The sequence below is a fragment of the Octodon degus genome, unplaced genomic scaffold, assembly GCF_000260255.1.
Source record: "Octodon degus isolate 3935 unplaced genomic scaffold, OctDeg1.0 scaffold00025, whole genome shotgun sequence".
Classification (NCBI taxonomy): domain Eukaryota; kingdom Metazoa; phylum Chordata; class Mammalia; order Rodentia; family Octodontidae; genus Octodon; species Octodon degus.
This window is the reverse complement of record NW_004524601.1, coordinates 209,368-230,255: the sequence shown is the minus strand read 5'-3', so window position 1 is coordinate 230,255 and position 20,888 is coordinate 209,368. Positions and strand designations below refer to the sequence as shown.

The following is a 20,888-nucleotide window of genomic DNA, read 5'->3' as shown; positions in this document are numbered from 1 at the left end:
AAAAAAATAATAATAATTTATCCTAGTCCTGTCTTCATTTCTGTCTTTTACTCTCTCATACTACGAAGTCTTCTGAAGACGAGCCCTGCTGTACAGTAGGAGGTCATGTGCAACTGACTTTTGGCTCAGGTAATATCCTTGAAGATAGAGGTGGTTCTGAGTCAGCGGCCACTGCTTCTGTCTTTATGCCGTCACTGAGACAGAACTCTGGGAACTCCTTCAGGCCTCCAGGTTGGAGCTGTTTTTAGGGAGCTAACTATTTCAGCTCCTGCTTTAAGGAGCTAACACTCTGTTACTGGAGTTAAATCAGTTGTACCACTCAGGAGTTTTCTCCCTTTTTCAAAAATGGGTCAATATTTGACCATTTCCACTCAATATTTGAGTAGATTCTGATCTAAATTTTACTGTCTCTACAAATTTAATACCCAAATTGTAATTGCCCTTGACTTAGAGGTGTGAGCCTATTTAAAATAACCTGTTTGGTCCACTGGATAATTAATTTACAATATATATGTCTGTGTTAGCTTTCCATTGCTGTGACCAAATACCAGAGCAGATCAACTTAAAGCAGGAAAGGTCTGTTTTGGCTCACAGCTGGAGAAGTCTCAGTCCATGACCACATGATCCATTGCTCTTGGTGAGGAGTGTGTGGGAACAGACTGGCTCACCTTAGATGGACAGGAGGCAGGTGAGGGCAATGATGGGGACAAGGAGCACACCAGGGACCTGATTTCCACTAAGGCCCAACCTGCCCGCGACCACACTTCCTTAGAGCAACTCCACAGCTGGAAGCCAGGCCTTTAAGCAACAGGGCTTCTAGGGGACATTTCATATCCAAATTGTATATTGTCCCTTTGTAGTTTAATGGTGGCAATTTCGGGGCCAGGGAGATAGCTCAGTAGAATAAGTGCTTGCCTGGCAAGCGCAAGGGCTTGAGTTTAATCCCCGGTTCCACCGGGGGAGAAATGGCAATTTCATCTAACTCAGTAGGTGGGAATAGAAACAGAGGTTTTTGAGCTTTGATTTGAGCCCTGCAGGCACTAATGTCATGCCAGTTTTCAAGCAGTGAGCCATGAGCCTCTGCATTGCATCTCTAGCATTTTGGACATGCTCACTGTTGAGAACCCCTTTCATTCCTCTTGGCATTTGTTTACCTTTACTTGTCTTTAGGCAAGGGCCTATGATGGCTTTTTCTGTTTCATAAAAGTTTAGGGACCATGTCTGCCACTGACTCCATGAATACATCTGTCTGTTTCAAATTCCATCTCTTTCTCCTGATTAAGGAGTCAAGGATGTGAAAAGTACTTAGCACAATTCCTAGCACATAGTAATGTAATTTTTCTCTTCCGTCTCCCCTACTTGGAGGCAGTAACAAGATTCCTGCCACCTGCTAGTGCCTGTAAAGGCTGCTGAGTGTCCCTCAGGACATTTTTATGCTGTCACAATGCCAGCAGCTTAGGCTTCTGCCTTCCCCTGCTCTTTCACTGCTGCTATATTTAGGTGCAAGCCTGTCTCTGGCTCCAGGCACACATGAGACCTGCCCTTGGGATGTAGCCTTTCACTCGGGAAGTCTGCATGCCATCCCACTCCTCCATGGGGTCATTTTCTTCTCTTGCCTCCGTTTTTATCCATTCCATGCTGTGAAGCCTCCCCAACAAGGTTAGTAGGCTGCCATGTGGATGTCATGCCCTGACCAGTGAACCTCCCTTGACGGTACACCCTGGAGGAAGACAAAAGGTTGCAGAGTGCCATCTGTGGGGCATGCAGTCTGCCACTGCAGGTTTTCCCTGACACATGTTTTGGGGCCCTGAAGAATTATCAGCCATTCTTAACCATTCTAAACATTTTTCTGGAAAAATTGTGTTGGGAGTCATTCCCTGGTACTTGTGCATGTGCTGTTTTTGGCCTTTCCCTGTTCATAGGATGGTTGCTCGCTGACATCAGTTAGTACTTGTACAAGTCTCTTGGGTCTTCAGACACTCAGCACTTCTTAGTGCCTCCCTAGTGGGCCCCTGTGTATTTGAAAATACAGAATCAGTATCATCCATGAGGGGTGGTAGGAACAAATTGGATGGGGTAAAGATGTTTATACCTATTTTGTCTTCATCTTGTAAAACGCAGGTTGATGAGCCCACCCTTCCCTGGTCACATCCATCTAGAGCCAGTGAGGTGATATGTTCTACCAATGTTTCTAACTATGAACTGCAAGAGGAAATAGGTAATAACCCTGGATTTCACTAACCTTTCATTGCTAGAAATAAAATTGATGACAGAAAAAATTTTACAGGCAAGTCTTTTTCTGTTATCACCTACAGTACAGAATTGGTGGTACTATGTCCAATGGTTAAATTAATTTTATTCGTATTTAAGATAATTTGTTAAAGATTACTCTGTAGAAGTTTTACTTTTACATTGAAGTACATCTAGAGAATTAACACACTAATCTAAATACTTATTTTGGGATCAGGGAGATGGCTCAGTAGAATAAGTGCTTGCCTGGCAAGCACAAGGGCCTGAGTTCAATCCCCAGTTCCACCAAAAAAAAAAAAAAAAAAAATCAATAAATAAAAATAGAAAGATAAATACTTATTTGTAGGAAGCTTCTGGATTTATAGGTATATTTAACCCTGGATATAAATTAAAAATCTAATCATGTAAATTTTTTTTTTCCAAGGTGGGTGTCTCCCTGTATAGTCCAGTCTGGTCTTGAACACCTGGGCTCAACTGCTCCTCCCTGCTCAGCCTCCTGAGTAGCTGGGACTGGAGGCATGGTCCACCACAGGCAGATTGTATCATCTAAGTCTTTACAGTCACAGGCCTTTAACAACATTACTTCCTAATTTAAAGTATTACCTAAGATTCCATTTGTAGTGGAATTTAAGTGGCATAAGTTATTATTTATAACTCTCTATATGATATATTTGCTTTGAACATTCAGAAACATCTGTTAAACACCGCAGGCCAGGGGCTGATGGGTGCTGAGGGTTGTGACATCTCAGGGTGAGGAACACTGGATAGTAGAAGGAAGGAGGGTAGAGGTGAGTGCTGAGATTATGGGAGCAGAGAATGCAGTTTCTTCTAAGAGTCAAGAAAAATGACAGAGTCTGGTTCCTCAGTAGGAGGAATGTTTGATATATAGTCCAGTCACTTTCTTGCTACAAACAACAGAAAATTATCATGGCTAACTTAAGCACAAAAAAATCAAAAATTTTTAAAAACAAGAATTCTTAAACAGTACTGTAGACTCACAGAATTGGTTCAAGAAGAAGGCACAGAACAAACCCAGAGGATCTGAATGGGTAGGAGCCCCCTCAGTGCACCAGGCAGTCTCCTGCTGCAGACACCCCACCTCTGTGTCTCTTGTGCCTACAGCCACTTGGCCAAGCATGATGCATATGCCAGGGTCAAGGGGACCAAGGAAAATTGAGGCTCAGAGGTTTTCTAAAGTATGCCTTCTGACAGAGTCCCCAAAATCAGAATGGCAGTTCAGATGGTGCTGATCTAAAAAAGATTAAAAGTTTACCTGAGTAAATGCGTAAGGGTCATTAGTTAAAGAACATCATTGCGTTGCTCCTCTGACCGCAGGTGGGAACAAGGGGAGGTGTGGGGTGGGCCAGAGCAGGAGAAGACCCAGCAGGACATACTGGGAACCACTGGAGATCAGCCCCATCTCTTCCCCATGTCCTAAGGGTTTAGGCAGACATTTGGAACCCACCCTCTCTACACCAGGAGATGCTGTTGAGAGTGACAGTGATGATAGCAGTGTCCAGAAGGCATCAAGCACAACAATAATGTGCCTTTTCTTCCTTTACCTCCAGTTCTGCAGATGAGATTACTGAGGCTCTGAGATAGTCACATAGCCAGTGATCTGTCACCATCAGCTGGTGGACACTGCCTGGTGACAGATTGCCAAATTTAGCACAACTCTGGCAGCAGTCTGGAAGATATGGTAGATCAGTGATTCAAAAAAAAAAAAAAATCATTCTTGTTACCTGTCTTTTAGGAAATTACAATAACCATATTCTATTATAGAGCCACTGGATTAAAATCTCTGGAGAGTGACAGGCATGGTGGCACTTGCATGTAATCCCAGCACTCAGGAGGCTGAGGCAAGAGGGTCACTGCAATTTTGAGGCCAGCCTGGGCTATCAAGTGAGTTCACAGCCAGCCTAAACTGCATAGTGAAACCCTGTCTAAAAAAAAATAGAAAAGAGAGAAAACAGTAAACAGATACCATTTATAAGACAAACACAAATGAGATCAGTGGTTTCCAGAGACTGGTGATTGCTGAACATTTCATTGTTGAATTGTATCACAATTTGCTCATAATGTCACTATTTTAGCCATTATAATCAATATGTAATGGTATGGCATTGCTTTAATTTGCATTTCTGTTTGAGCATCTTCCATTTGCATATTGGCTATTTCTACACCTTATTTGGGGGAACCTCTGCCTAATTTTGTTTGTTTTGGTGAGAGGGTTCTTACTGTGTTGCCCAGGCTGGCCTTGAAATTCTATGCTCAAGCAGTCCTCCCACCTTGGCCTCCTGAGTACTAGATTACAGGTGTACCATACCACCCAATCTGTCTGTTTCTAACTGGATTGCTTGTCATCTTATAGAGTTATGAAAATTCTTCATAGAAGTCTTTTCAGGCAAAGTATTGTAAATGTATTCAGTTAAAACTTGCTTTTTCATTTTTTGAAAATTTTTTGTTTTGTTTTTGTTTTCGTTTTGTTTGTTTTGTGGTAGGTACCGGGGATTGAACTCAGGACCTTGTGCTTGTCACGGAAGCGCTTATTCCACTGAGCCAGGCATCTCTCTGGCCCCTGAAAATATTTTTTTGAAGAGCATAAGTTTTTAATTTTGATTAAGTACCCAATGTCATTTTTTTTTTTTTTTTTTTTTTTTTTTTTTTTTTTTTTGAGGTACCAGGGATTGAACTCAGGACCCTGCGCTTACCAGGCAGGCACTTATTCTACTGAACTGTCCCCTCAGCCTTGTTTTCTTCCTTGGTTGCTGACATGAGTTTTTTGTGTGATGACAGGAAGAGGTTTCGACAACCTGACCACTGTCCATCTTGCACGGCATATTCCCACAGGAACACTGGTAACTATAAAAATTACTAATCTGGAGAACCTCACAGAAGAGCGCCTGAAAGCTATACAGGTAACAATATAAAGAAAAGGATGTGTTTAATGTCTGTTTGAAGAGATTCTATCCGTAAGAATTTTCATCCCCAAATTAAAAGTTCTTTCTGTTAGAGAAAGATATTCTTTCTTCTAATTGATACATAGCTTATCAAATTAGAAAGACTGTTTGGAAGCCATATGAGCATAAACTATATGAAAGAAAAATGCATTCAAATTTTGGTAGCTGATACTAATTCCTTCAAGTGAATTTTGGATTCAATGTATTGGTCTAAAGATTCCCTCATCCCAGTCATTCCCATCACAGATAGAAAATGCAAAACACAGAAGCAGTTTCCCTTCCATCTACTTAATCAAAATTCGCTTCCAAAGTGATAAATTTTAACATAATTATATTTAAGGCATATTATAATACCATTTTATCACTATTTTAGACATAAAATTTTTAATTTTATATTGTCCTAATTTTTAGAATATTTCTGTGTGCACATATATATTGCATGGGGGGAAAGAACAGAAGAAACAATACCACTGTTTTAACAGTGGTTCTTTTTGTAATGAGTTAGAAGTGTTTTTAGTGTGATTTCAGATGGTAGAGCCAGAGCACAGTATAATTATAATATGCCCTCTGGAATCAGACTAAATTCACATCCACTTCTACTTCTCTTATGTATTTTTGAACACATTTTAAAATTTTAAATTGTGTGTTTTTTTGAGATAGGGTCTCACTGTGTAGTTCAGGTTGGCCTTAAGCTCACTATTAGCCCAGGCTGACCTAGAACTCATGGTGATCCTCCTGCCTCAGCCTCCTGAGTGCTGAGATTATAGGCATGTACCACCACATCCAGGTTAAACTTATTTTTAAGTGTTATATTCTGTTAAGTAGGGATTTCAGCATTCCTTATTTTATGCCATGGCTGTATGATTTAAAGAGATGAAAGCAATGAGAACCATGTTAGTACCACTCCAGTCCCTTGAGTAACAGCTGCCACTCTTTCTGTTGTCTTCATCATAAGGAAAAAAGGTGTTTCAAGTGGCTTTTGTGTTTGTCCTCTAGAGAGCAGTGATTCTAGCCCACTTTTTCCGGCACCCCAATATTACAACTTACTGGACAGTTTTCACTGTTGGAACCTGGCTTTGGGTTATTTCTCCATTTATGGCCTATGGTAAGAAAATTGGTTTTAAATAAGAGCTCATAGTTTAGCCTGGATACTGTCATTATAAAAATGAATGTGGTCTTAGATTTAGGGTTTTCTACTTTTAATTTATAAATCTAGTGGGAGACTTTAGGTTTCATGGCATATTTATCTGGCTTATGTTGACTATCATCTGTAGGCAAAAGGAAAATGGGTGATCAGTGAAACCACCACTCATCCTGTAAGAATTCCAAGCCTTTGCACGTGCCAGTTCCTCTCTTCATGTCCTTTCCCTGTCATCATGGGAGGCAGCTGCTGTTCTCCAGGCAAAAGCAGTTTCCTCCTGCACATGCCACCGTCACTGCTTCATGTCACTGCATGTTGACTCCGTAGATCAGAGCTGGTCACCACCACCCCAGGCCTGGCTCCTCCCAGAGGCTGCTGCAGGGCAGCTGTCCTCTCTGTGTTCTGTGGGTGACCCCAGGTGCTTATGTGATACTCAGCAATCTTTAAAACAGCTTTGTAAACTGTTACTAGATTTTAAAAAATTCACATGTGTGTACAGTATGTTTTATTTAGTAATACTGAAATTTTGTTATCATTCCTAATCTCAGAAGAGTAGTGGGAAAAAATATTTGTTTTGGTAGTTCTAGCCATCAAATGTAGACCTTCAACCATGCTAGGCAAGTGCTCTACCAATGAACTGCACCCCTAGCCTATATATGTTCTTCAAGGAAAATCACTTTTTCATGAGAAAGTGGTTAGACTCTAAAGAAGATATGTGGGCATTTATGATTGGAAAGAATACTTAAAAATGTAGGTGGAAGTAAGGTCACTTTCCTTGTCCATCTAAAATACCAGTGTTAAGACCGGGCATGGTGGTACATGCCTGTAATCCCAGTGCTGGGGAGGCTGAAACAGGAGGATCACTCCAAGTCTGAGCTGTGTAGTGAGACTCTGTATTGATTTATATATAGTCTCAGTGGTTTCTTTCAGGTTCAGCAAGTGAGCTCTTGAGGACATACTTTCCTGAAGGAATGAGTGAAACTCTAATAAGAAACATTCTCTTTGGAGCGGTGCGAGGGCTGAGCTATCTGCACCAAAATGGCTACATTCATAGGTATTTACTTATTTGCATTTCATAAAATGAAAGGTTTTCTTTCAGGGAGCTTTTAAGAAGGAGCAACTGAGTATTAGGAGGGTAAGAGATTTATAAATAGTTGAGGAAGGGGCCAGTAGATAGCAGATACAAAACTTTAACGTTCATACACTGAAGATACTCAGGCCATGTGCTCTCCCTGGGTCTGGGTGAGGAGACCCTCGCCCTGCAGGCTAAATCTTGGTCTAGTGAGGATGTAAGATCTGTGTTCAGATATCAGCTATAGGAAGAGGACCCTAGATAGTTGGGATTTTTTAAAAAATATTTTTTATTTATTTGGTACAGGTCTTACCACACAGCTCGGACTTGTAGTGATCCTCCTGTCTTAGGTTCCACATTACTGGTGTGTGCCACCACACCCAGTTTTAGTGGCTGGCATAGCACACCTGGGGTTCAGGGGCTGGCACAGATTGAGGTACCAGGGATTGAACCCAGGTTATTGTGCTTGCCAGGCAGGTGCTATCCACCAAGCTATCTCCCCAGCCTGGAATTTTTGTTTTGTTTAAGCAAAGAGTTTATGTGCTTTCCAGTACACACGCGCACGCGCGCGCGCACACACACACACACACAGAGTACAGATTGTAATTAATCTTCCTTTTATTTTTTAAATATATTGCAACACCTTTGTGGGGTTTTATTTGCTTTTGTTTTTTTTGACTCTTTGGGACAGGATTTCACTATGCAATTCAGGCTGGTCTCAAACTGGAACTCTCAGTGATCCTTCTGCCTCAGTCTCCCCAGGGCTTGGGTTTCAGGCATTCACCACCACATCCAGAAACACACTACTATTTTGTAAGGGATATTAATTTCCAAGTGAATACATGAGTTGATTATGACCAGACTTCTATTTTGTCTTCATTGGCCATATTCCTAGTACTTAGGATTGTTTCTTTCTATTCTAGGAGTTTTAAAGCCAGCCATATCCTCCTTTCTGGTGATGGCCTGGTGACCCTCTCTGGCCTGTCCCATCTGCATAGTCTGGTTAAGCATGGACAGAGACATAGGGCTGTGTTTGAGTTCCCACAGTTCAGCACATCAGTGCAGCCGTGGCTGAGTCCAGAACTGCTGAGACAGGTCAGGTGTGGCCCTCGGGCTGTCTGTGTGTCTTGAGTGTCTTCTGAGTTTGACTAAAGGACAGTTGCAGTCTTACATGTGGATGTAAATGGCCTACTGTAAGACTTCTTGTCAAAGTTATATTAGAAATTAAATTGTAAAACACATATTAGGTAGATCTTGATTATGGTTCCCCCCACTATCATTTGCTGTCCTTTATCGAAAGAGCATGTATGTAACATCTTGTTAAATTATTTGCTCTAAAGAACTTGAAATAATTGTTCTCTATAGGATTTACATGGATATAATGTGAAGTCGGATATCTATAGTGTTGGGATTACAGCATGTGAATTAGCCAGTGGGCAGGTACCTTTTCAGGACATTCACAGAACTCAGGTAAATGCTTCTAAAATCCATGAACTACTTGCCTTTTATATGTCCTCTTATATTCTAGGCAACTTCTGATAAACCTGTTTATGTAGACTCTTAGGTACTTACTATCATTATTGTTTAATACTTTGTCTGCAAGGGTTGAAGGAGATTTTTCTCTTAGATGTTGTTACAGAAGCTGAAAGGTCCTCCCTATAGCCCAGGGGACCTCAGTATTCGTCCTCAGTCAGACTCCAGAATGAAGTCTTCCCGGTCAGGTGTGGACTCTGGGATTGGAGGAAGTGTGCTGGTCTCCAGTGCAGCTCACACCTTCAACAGTGACCGACTGCACACACCACCCTCAAAAACCTTCTCTCCCGCCTTCTTCAGCTTGGTGCAGCTCTGTCTGCAGCAAGATCCTGAGAAGAGGTATTTATCACCTCTGAACAGCACAAAACATAAAGAGTTTATATTTTATAGAAGCCTTATGAGACCACTCTTACTGTAAAATTCTACCTCTTGTAGTCTTTTCACCAAAAAATTAGTCTGATCTAGAAAATGTCAATGCTAGGGAACAAATCGAGCTGATAAGTGGGAAGAACCCTGGGTTTGAAATCACAAGTTTGCTCCAGTCCTTGGCTGCACCATTTCCAAGCCAAGTCAACTTGTAAAAATTACTCTTTCCGTATTTGTGTCAAGACGTTTTAGAAACTCCTACACAGCATAAAAATGTAAATTGCCTCTATTATACTAATATAAATTATTACTATAGATAACTATGTTAGCATCAGTATTTTGAAAAGAAGGTATGTGTATCTTACCTCCCCCCCTTTTTTTTAGCTCCTTAGTGGCTGGCATCATCCCTTCTTAAATAGATAAGATACAAATATCTTCTTTACAATAAATGTCGAATATGGAGCAATTGAAGGATATATCTAGAATTAATTTGTCCTGTAAATCAAGCCTGGAGCTAAGAAATGGGCTTGACATACCTTTCTTTTTAATTTCTTAGTTTTGAGTTTTATAGCTGTAGACCTGATTTCTAATAATTATATGACTAAGCCTAATTACAGTATGTTTATTGTTTAATAATTCTTTTAAAATTGCAGACCATCTGCAAGCAGTTTATTGTCTCATATATTCTTCAAGCAGGTAAGTGGATCTATTATCAAGATGTTTTCAAAAGCCATCAAAGTCATTTTACCAACTCAATGGAATGCCTCACTTACCAAGAGTCCTACTAATAGCTTTCTTACAAAATAAAAGCAAAAAAAAGCTCTTTTGTTAGTTCAATTATAGATTTTCTGAAATATTTCCATTCTTCAAAATGAGTAAAAAATAAATGTGTCACCATGTGATAATGCTGTGTATAGTTTATGCTTTGTGTATATTTTGATGATTTAGAGACACTTTCTAGATTGGGTCTAGAAATGATGACAGGTCAAAATAATTTTGGTAAAAATCACTTTGACCTCTAATTCTGTTTTCAGATGATGGGAAAATATGTAAACCAATTTTGTTGAAAATTTTAAACACAAATTATTTGCTTCCTTCCTTCCCCTCTTCCCCCCCCCTTTTTTTTTTAACCTTTTTGAGAGACTCCTGTCTATCCAGGCTGGACAGTCCTCCTGTCTTATCCTGCCGAGTAGCTGAGATGACAGGCCTATGTCACCACACCAAGGCTTAAAATAATTCATTTAATTTTTACTGTTTTCTTTTTTGGTACTGGGAATTGAACTCTGGGCCTCACACTTGCTAGGCAGGCACTGCACCACTGAGCTACATTCCTGGCCCAAAATGATTTATTTAAAAATGATTTATGGCTAATAAAACCGATATGTTGAATTGATATAACAGCCTTTTTTTTTTTTTTTTTTTTTAAAAAAAAAACAGATAAGGGAAGAAAGCCAGGACTCCATCCTTTTGCATTTGCCTCCTGCCTGTACCAAGCCATCAGAAGCAATGCCGTCCATGCTCTGGACAGAGCCTGAGTGTGATTTTCCTGAGGAGCAGGGCCCAGCCTGGGAGTTCTAGGGCTGCCGTAGCATTTTGTGTCCTGTATACTTGACACCTTCTTCTCGCTGCTTTTTCTCCTGTATTTCTAGGTATAAATGCAGAATTATACTTGAAAACACAGTTGGTGCACTGGAGAAGCTATTCTTAGACCACTCTGCTCACAGAGGCACCAACTTACAGCCCTCGGCTTAGACTGTGAGCTCTCAGAACTCCAGGGAACGTCAGCATTACCAGCCTAGCTATAGTTAATTGAGGTTCTTGGACCTTTGAATCTCTTCTTGAACTTTTCCAAGCTGTGACTACTTTTCTTAGCATAATTTTTGAGCCAGGTAATCTTTTGATGTTCTGCTGTCTTCTTGGAGTGAATGATTTCTCCAAGAACAGTTCTTTCAAGGACATCATTGTCTTCCAGAGCCTCAGGCCTTTGTGATCAGCTGCTGTTAGACCCACCGGCACCAAACCCCTTCATGGAGAAAGGAAAATGTTTAGACTCCCATTTTCTGTTAATGTGGATGGTAACATCAAACTGAGCCTCATTAAATGAGTCACTTGAAATACCTAGGAAAGATACCATTTGCTTTTTTTTAAGGGGGTAAAACTAATAATTTTCTGTGTAAATTATCAATCCTAAACATGCCCTGTAGGAGCGCAATAAAAGACCTACTGAATGAATTGATGCTTGTATTTTTTGTGTCTTTGACAAAACTACAACACAGATTCTAATTTGTTTTGCAAAAAAAGGTCCTTTGCACAATTTTATTTACATAATTAAGAAATAGGATATTTGATTCAGTGGAGGCGGACGGCAGACCTGCCCTTCCATGTGATCACTGTTCTGTATACATTTAAGGGCTTCAACCTCTTTAGTTTCCTTAGCTGCAAGAGAAAGCTTTGTCTCAAAAAATGTTTGTAGTTTTAGCTGTGATAAATTATAGCCTATGTCAGTTGACTTTCCTAATCCATACAGTCTTATTTGCTGGTCTCAAACTTATGGTGATCCTCCTGTCTTGGCCTCCCAAGTGCTGGGATTATAGGGACATGCCACCTTTCCTGCCTGTAATCTGTACCATCTTATATTAATTAAAAGTTTTGGGTGTTGTTTTTTTTAGATGTTTTGTTGGTTTTTTTCCTTTTTTAAACAGGGTTTAGCTATGCAATTCAGGCTGGTCTTGAACTCACAGTGATCCTCCTGCCTAGATGTGAGCCACCACACCTGGCTAGAAGTTGTTTTTAAATGATTAAGAAACTAGAACCAAAAAAAGTAATATGTAATTTGAAACAACCCTTTTGTATGTCTACTGGCCAGGGTCCCCCAGCAAATGTGGAGCTTACTGTATCTGTACAGCTGCCAAGACCTGCCATAGCGAAGCTAAAGTGAGGGAATGTAAAGCAGTCTGTACTGGACTGGCCTGATGTGTTCTACCTGTATGTGACTTAACCTGTAGTTTACAGTAACTCAGGAAAAGAAATAGGTTAAAGGGGCTGGGGAGATGGCTCAGTAGAATAAACCCTTGCCTGGCAAGCACAAGGGGCTGAGTTCAATCCCTGGTTCTGCCAAAACAATACAGTAACTCAGTGGCAATTATTAGAAATGTATAATAAACATTGCATGTGTATTTAATGTGGAATATCATGCTAACAGTCTGATAACCTTTACTTTGGAAATCCATGGGGGAGCCTGCCCCTTAGCTCAGTTCTTTAAGTGGCTGCTTCAGCAAAGCAGTCAGGCTCAGGTTGCTGTAGTTCAATCCCCACAACTCAAGCCAGCCAAACCTGCCCTCAAGGCATTTGGAGAAAAAAAAAAATCCTTCTGCCTTTAAAAAAAAAGAAATCTATTTTAAATGTGCATCTCAGTACAAAATAATTTGAAAATTGTAAAAACTGCAGTTTCCATCCATCATGCAAGTTATGGTTCATGGAATTATTAACTAAAGATATTTTCTAATCTTCCTTTTCTTTGCCAAGTTCCAGAGAAGTGACATTTTACTCTCTAAGGTCTCTAGTGGAGGCTCAGAAATCTACATTTTAACAAGCTTTCCAGAAGCTTAGGTACAGATGATCCGAGAACGAAAACACTGGTCAGGATCAAATTCTACTATAAATATTACGCTTAACTTGTAGGTTTTGTCATTGTACATACTCTCAGTGAATAATAAAGAGCCAGCTACTTTTATCCAGGGAAAGTTTTTTGCATAAAAAGAGATCCTTTTTAAAAAACTGAAATAACCAAGCCCAATTATTTAATGACATGGCAAATACCTCTCATGACCTAGATTTCCAACCTCATCTCTCCTGCAACTTTTGTGATTTTTTCCCCCTAATAATATCCTACTTCTGTTTTCTAACATGTACTCAAGTTATCCTATCAATGCTTCAAGAGTTTGATAAATTCTTGGAACTAAAGTGTCTTAAAGATCAAGCAATTCGGCCAGCCAAATAGCTCAGTGGACTAAAGTGCCTACTTAGGCAGACACAGAGGTTTGATCCCCAGCCTACTGGCTGGCCCTGCCCCCAGGGCATGCTGAGACAGCGATTGAGACTGGGAATGGTGTGCACCTGTAACCCCAGTGCTTGGGAAGCTGAAAACAGGAGAATCACTACAAATCCAGTCTGTGTAGTGAGACCCTGTAGACCTTGTGCTAAATTAAAAAAAAAAAAGATAAAGCAATTCAACTGTTTTACACAAAGGACCTCACTGTTCTGTATATCATTTGTTTCATGCTAAACAATTTTATTTGTATTATACCTTAAGGATCAGTAGATGTAAAATGTCTTAATCTGTAAGATTAATAAAAGGTTAATTTCCATTTTATTGTCCTTTCCTATGCTGAGTTGCAGTTGCACTAAATACTCTGGAAACTCTAGTTTCAAGAGGCTACTAATCCACTTTTCAAACACAGTCCAGATTTGCTGCTACAGAGTGATATGGAAGAACCTCAGGGATACAGGATCTCAGGATAAATCCTGAGGGGATTTCACTGACCTTCTCAGACCCAAGAGCTACAACTCTTGTTGCATAGGTCCTGCTTTACCTTTGTCTTAACCATCCAGTAGAAAAGTATGAAGACGAAATATAGGAAGTAAAGCCATGCTATTATGTTGAGCTGTGGGGGACTCAGGTCAACAATTTCTGACATTGCCAGTTAAACAGAAGACCCAATGCTATTATGGGCTACTGGACTCTTTTAGAATATTTTGCTGAGTTTACACACCTATAATATTCAAATAACGGAACTTAAAAAAAAAAGGGTATACAGATGAATGTCCATTTTGTATCTGTGTATTCAAAGTGGTTAGGATAGATATATAGTTACATTCTCTTAATGAACAGAATGATTTGTTCTAATGGTGTTTGTAAATAGGATCTCAAGTCCACATCTTGTACAGCAATTAACCACTAAGAAGAATATATGCAGTGTGTTAGTTATTGAAACTGTCGTCCTGATTTGATTTGAAACTGTCTCATTGCTATCTGTTTATCAATAAAATTATGAAAAAAAAAAAGAACCTCAGGGATGAAAACCAAGATGCTGGCTGGGAGTTTGCTGTGAACTTAGGATTCAGGCCAGAGGAAAGACACAGGACCAAGGAACTTTAGAAAGCATTTAGCTTTATCACACTAGCAGGCTGATGGAATCTCAGTTCCAAATCATCAACACCATTTTTAGGTTACCAATCATTTATATAGGTTTTCAGAAAGTACGAAATGGCAGGTAATGTTCTCTAGTTGGTTACACATGTCTTGGGCACTAATGGTAGGCAGAATTTGCTCTTACAGGAACTAATAAGGTTACAACCCTATACCTTGGAGGAAGAATCAATCACTGAGCCTGGGCAGCAAAGTCCTTGAGGAAACAGCTCTGGCTCTCAAAAGTACACAGAACACTACTGTCTGGTTGAGCTGCACTTAGCTCACAGATGGCTCCAGAAGGGTCACGGCTCCTTAAGTTTTGCAGCTAATTGTGAGAACTGACTGTGCTTCCCAGTCTCATCCTTAAACAGTCTTAGAAATATACGGGTGTTAAAAAGATAAGGTTTAAATTTGTTATTACATTTAAAATAGCGTCTGCATCTGGAGCGTCCCCCTCCAGCCCTAGAAATGAGTCTTGCTCCTGGAGTGCCTCTGCCCTGCAGTAGGGGGCGCTGCAGATCTCATTGGTTCTGAAAAGGCGCCTTCGAGGGCCCTGGCTTGTTCTTCCCTTCAGCCCAGGCGCCTGACTTTTCCTGAATGGGTGGCAGAAGAGAACAGCCCTGGCTGCTACAATCACTCTTTAAGCCCCGCCAGGTGCAGGGCACGTGTACAGCCCTGGACCTGCAGGGCTCCTCCTGCCCTTTCCTAGGCAAAGGTGCAGGAGCCCAGTGACAGGCATATTGCACAAGTGCATGCACGTAACTTGCGACCTTCCCACCACCTACAACCCACATGACCACAGCTGTCATGTGCCCTGTGTGAATGCTCATGGCTGTGGGGCGAGATAGCTGTGGTTCCACTTGCAAACACACGCCTGGTTTTTCAGCTCCTTTAACAGGAAGTGAGGGCAGCTGGTATGCAGCCAGCCTTCTGCCCAGTCACTGAACACCTTAATTCAGTGTCTTACCCACCCCGAGCCCTTTGTCCCTGTTGTCCCATCCTCCGTGTGGCCTGTCTGTCACAGTCCATTGCGTTGTTTTCGCCCAATACCATAGAGGCAACACGAAGTAGCAATATACTCACCCCAGCCTCCGGCACGCTCATCTCAGGATGCAGTGGGTCCTATGCACAAAACTCTAAGAACCCTAACCCAGTACCTAAACCTGCTTTGCTTCGGACACTGCCCACACAGAGACTGCACAGGTGTGCTCAGGCTGCCCAGTCTGTTGTCATCCTGGCTCCCACTGCCCTCGTGTTACTATTATGCATAAATAAAACTAGAGATTTTTCACCAGCCATAATTTTTACATTTAATATAGATGCTACTAACCTCCAAAGTGTACTTTCACAGCAGAAATCCTCAATAAAAAGAGAATGCAGCAAATTATCAAGATTATACATCATGACCAAGTGGGATTCATTCCAGGAATGCAGGGGATGGTTCAATATATTCAAATCCATAAATGTAATAAACAACAGAGCCAAAGACAAAAACCATATGATCATCTCAATAGACACAGAAAAAAGTCCAATACTCATTCATGATAAAAACCCTACAGAAAATCAGAACAGATGGTCTTTACCTCAACTTGATAAAAGCCATCTATGAGAAACCAACAACCAATATCATACTAAATGGACAAAAACTGAAAGCCTTCATTTTTAATTTTTTTTAAAATGCATTTGAAGGGGCCTGCCCCTAGCTCAGTTCTTTAAGCGGCTGCTTCAGCAAAGCTTTCAGCCTCAGGTTGCAGTAGTTGGATCCCCACAACACTGCAGCCAGCCAAACCACCCCTCAGGGCATTCGGAGAAAAAAAAAAAATCCTTAAATGCATTTGATTGTTACTGGGTCTTACTACCCAGCTCGACCTCATAGTGATCCTCCTGTTTTCAGCCTCCTTGGTGCTGGGATTACATGTACATGCCACTAGGATGAGACTCTGTGTCTGGCTCAGCCCGCCCTGAGGGTGGGACTGGTGTGGCATGTGGTGCCAGGGATCCAACCATGGTCCTTGTGCTCGCCTAAGCTTACCTAAGTAGGCACTTTAATCCACTGAGCTACCTCACTAGCCCAAAGCCTTCATTTTAAAATCAGGAACAAGACAAGGATGTCCACTGTCACCACTCCTATTCAATACGGTTCTGGAAACATTAGCCAGAGCAATTAAACAAGAGAGAGAAATGAAAGAAATAATGACTAGAAAGGAAGACGTGAAATTATCATTATTTGCAGATGACATGATATGCTACATAGAAGACACCAAAAACCCCAACAGAAGACTTACCAAATTCAGTAGCATAGCTAGATACAAAGTCAACACTCAAAAATCAATAGCACTTTTATATGCAAAGAACACGCCAAGAGAGAAATTAAGGAAACCACAACCTTCACAATAACTTCCAAAAAAAAAAGAACTTAGGAATAAATTTCACAAAGTGAAAGATTTACACAGTAAAAATTACAGTACTCTTGAAAAGAGATCAAAGAGGATTTCACATAATGGAAAGATATTTCTTGCTCCTGGATAGGAAGAACCAACACTGTAAAAATGGCCATACTGGAGCAGTGTGAAGAAAAGTGCCAGGGCAGCCCAAAGCTAGGCATGGCTGCATCTCATGTCTAGCGCCTGCCTCCCGCCGCCGCCACCATGCCTGAGAAAGGCTGAAGGGGATGATAAACGAGACACAGCCAAGGTGAAGGATGAACCACAGAGAGCTGCAAGGTTGTCTGCTTTACCAGCTCCTCCAAAGCCCAAGCCCAAGCCCAAGCCCAAAAAGGCCCCTGCAAAGGGAGAGAAAGTACCCAAACGGAAAAACTGATGGCAAGGATGGGAATAATCCTACAGAAAATCGAGATGTCAAAACAGAACATACTGAGACTGCAAGAGAGGGGGATGGAGATGGCCCAAGTGCTATGTATACCTGTCCTAAAGGGTAGTAGCTTGCTTTCAATATAAGGGAAGAGGCTTGTTCTCCCCTTTTGCTTTTGCTGCCTCTGCCACCTTGAACTGTTGCCCCAGTACCATGCCACCTTGCCTTGGGGCTTGTTGATTATAGACTGAGAATTTCACAAACCATGAGCTAAATAAACCTTTTCTTCCTTAATTTGGGGAGTCAGGTGTTTTGTCTCAGCAATGAGAGAAAAGTAAACAACACAGTAGCTCAGGCCCACCTTGATCTTAAGGTGATTCTTCTCCCTCAATCTTGTGAGTGCTCAGATTACAGGCATGTGCTACCACACCCAGCTTTTTCAAAAGTTTTAAAAGAATATACTAAGAAAAATCAAATGATTCTTTTTTTCTTTTGCTAGTACTGGGGATTACAAGGACTGGACTGAACTCAGGGCCTCCCACAAACCTGAGTTACTTCCCCAGCACTTTTTGCTTTTTGAGACTGGGTCTCGGTAAATCACTAAATTGACAAGCCTGGCCTCCAACCTCAGACCCTCTGGCCTCAGCCTTTCAGAGCTCTGGCATTACAGACATGCACTGCCATGTCTAGCCAAGTAATGCGAAACATTTAACAATTATGTCTACACTGACCAAATTGTGGATATGCTGCCTTTCCACATTTTTGATAATTTCCAAATAAAAAGCCCTCAGAGCTCATTTGCCTGTATATCCTTTTATTGGGCTCCATTTCCACCAGTAGAAATTCCATTCATCCTATTAAAGCACCTACTCACACCCCACACACAACTTCCCTACATATTTCCATTCCTATTCCTCTCTGTAGCTAATTAGCTTCTAAACCTCTAGAAAGTAGGTATTATGTTTTATTTATTTTTTAAGTTTTGTGCTCCGCAAAGCTTGGCCTCATTCTGAGACTAAGATTCAACAGCTCTGATATTCTCAAGTTAGCAATTTGCCTAGAGCTAGTCCTTAGGACTTTACTCCTTGCCTCCTAGAGACATTCATTTGCAGCTAACTTTTCATGCTTCTCAATCATCATGGCCAAATGAGTCTCTGACAGACACCATTGGTTTGTCCCTGATGAAGGATATGTGCAAGTTCACCTTCAGTATTAGGTTTGCTGGACTCAGCAGGGGATATGAACCTTGGGCCATATTTTCCTCATCCAAAAGAATTCAAAGGGAACTAGGCCCATGAAAGTATCAGTGTAGCCACCTTCCCTAACTACATTCAATAATAACTCTAGGACTCTTTATTCTTTAAAATGTAGAAGTAGGTCAATGCACTGCAGTCTCTCCCGCTTGTCGCCTGCCCCACCATGCCATGGACACCCCGAAGCAAGTGGTCAACTTGCTTCGGGGTGCCACACTTGGTGTTACTGGAGTTGCAAAAAGCATTATTAGACTACAAAGGAGTTGGTATTAGCGTTCTTGAAATGAGTCACAGGTCATCAGATTTTGGCCAGATTATTGGGAACACAGAATCTCGTGCAAGACTTGTTAACTGTGCCAGACAACTACAAAGGGATTGTTATGCAAGGTGGTGGGTGTGGCCAGTTCACTGCTGTCCCCCTAAACCTGACTGGCCTGAAAGCTGGAAGGTGTACAGACTACATGGTAACAGGATCGTGGTCGGCTAAGGCTGCAGAAGAAGCTAAGAAGTTTGGGACTATAAATGTCATCCACCCTAAACTTGGGAGTTACACCAAAATTCCAGATCCAGGCACTTGAACCCTCAACCCAGAAGCCTCCTATGTGTATTTCTGTGCAAATGAGACTGTGCAGGGTGTGGAGTCTGACTTCATCCCTGATGTCAAGGGAGCAGTACTCGTCTGTGACATGTCCTCCAACTTCCTGTCCACACCGATGGATGTTTCCAAGTTTGGTGTGATTTTTGCTAGTGCCCAGAACGTCGGCTGTGCTGGGGTCATGGTGATTGCCCGAGAGGACCTGTGGGGGTCTGCCCTCAGGGAGTGCCCCTCAGTGCTGGAGCACAAAGTGCAGGCTGCAGACAACTCACTGTACAACACCCCTCCATGTTTCAGCATCTATGTCATGGGCCCAGTCTTGCAGTGGATTAAGATCAAGGGCAGGGCAGCAGGCATAGAGAAGCTCAGCTCCATCAAATCCAGGATGATTTGTGACATTACTGATCAATCTCGAGGGTTCTGTGTGTCCCATGGAGCCACAGAATAGAAGCATCTATGTCATATGCCTGGTCTTGGAGTGGATTAAGATCAAGGGTGCGACAGCAGGCATGGAGCTCAGCTCCATCAAATCCAAGATGATTTGTGACATTACTGATCAATCTCGAGGGTTCTGTGTGTCCCACGGAGCCACAGAATAGAAGCAGGATGGACACTCCCTTTCGCATGGGCAGCGCCAAAGGGGATGATGTGCTGGAGAAAGGATTCCTGGAGAAAGCACTTGAGCTCAGTATGATCTGGAAAGGACACAGGTCTGGGGGAGGCACCTGGGTTTCTCTGTATAATGCCGTCACAGTTGAAGATGCTAAGAAGCTGGCTGCCTTCATGGAAAATTTTTTGGAAATGCATCAACTGTGAATACATCCTAATCATCTGCCTGCTGCCCTTGAGTGACAAAGTTTAGAGTAACTTGGGAAATGGCTGCATAAACATGAAAGACATGGTATTTTTTTTTTTTTCAAATGAACATGGTTATTGCAGATTCTTCAGTTTGCAAAGATTATAGCAAAACTTTCAGAGTTCTGCAAAGCTGATGAGACCACCAGCTAAAGGCCAACTTACTCCTGATTCAAACTGGAGGCATTTTTAAAAATCTTCCTGTTGCTTTTCTAACAATTTCCAGTCTAATTTTGTCTTTGTTGCTGCTTTTCTTAGGTAAACGTTAGTATTATAACTTGCCTGGGACTTACTTGTGTCTGTGGCCATTATCTGTGGAGTCACACAAGCATAGCACCAGTTTGAGGGGGAGTTGTAACTGAATCAAGCCAGCGGTGGGGTCTGGCTCCCAGGGTGAAGGTTGGTGTTGGCAGTGGTGAGGGTTTTGGAATTCCAGGCAAAAAAGGTGGATAAGGATATCTGTATTGTTATCTTTATAAAGAGATAAAGTGACTTACTATGTAAATGGTTATATACTAAGTTCTTTTTTTACTACATGTAGTTTATATCTGTGCTGTTATATTTCAAATAAAATGGTTCTTTGTGATACCTGTAAAAAAAATGTAGAAGCAAATATTGCAGCTTACACAATACACATTTGCCATTACAATTCTGTATGTCAAGCTGAATCCATATATCAATGGGCCAAAGCAAGGTTCTCACAGAGCTGCATCCCATTCTGGAGGTACTGCAGAAGAATTAGCTCCCTTGCTTACTTGGAACATGGGTAGAATTCAATTCCTTGCAGTCACGGGACTGAGAGAACTGTTTCTGCTTCTCTGCTGGCCGTTCGCCAAGAGTCTTTCTCAGCTTCTAGAGCTC

General features: G+C 41.5%; 1 protein-coding gene and 1 pseudogene across 3 annotated transcripts in view; both read left to right on the top strand.

Moving 5' to 3' along the window:
• The window catches only part of Stradb (STE20-related kinase adaptor beta), an 18,558-nt gene extending 7,004 nt beyond the window's left edge, over nucleotides 1–11,554 (top strand). For 2 of the 3 annotated variants that reach the window (XM_004628596.2, XM_023712393.1), the window contains exons 4-12: nucleotides 2,122–2,218; nucleotides 5,047–5,168; nucleotides 6,207–6,315; nucleotides 7,282–7,405; nucleotides 8,347–8,518; nucleotides 8,789–8,893; nucleotides 9,051–9,295; nucleotides 9,976–10,018; nucleotides 10,760–11,554. In XM_004628596.2, coding sequence (XP_004628653.1) covers nucleotides 2,122–2,218; nucleotides 5,047–5,168; nucleotides 6,207–6,315; nucleotides 7,282–7,405; nucleotides 8,347–8,518; nucleotides 8,789–8,893; nucleotides 9,051–9,295; nucleotides 9,976–10,018; nucleotides 10,760–10,900 — 1,158 coding nt within the window. In that variant the 3' untranslated portion in view covers nucleotides 10,901–11,554. The remainder of the gene's footprint in view (nucleotides 1–2,121; nucleotides 2,219–5,046; nucleotides 5,169–6,206; nucleotides 6,316–7,281; nucleotides 7,406–8,346; nucleotides 8,519–8,788; nucleotides 8,894–9,050; nucleotides 9,296–9,975; nucleotides 10,019–10,759) is intronic. The other variant, XM_023712394.1, reaches the window with a different exon arrangement.
• A 6,056-nt stretch (nucleotides 11,555–17,610) lies between these two features.
• Nucleotides 17,611–20,628, top strand: LOC101569168 (annotated as a pseudogene).
• Nucleotides 20,629–20,888: the final 260 nt, after the last annotated feature.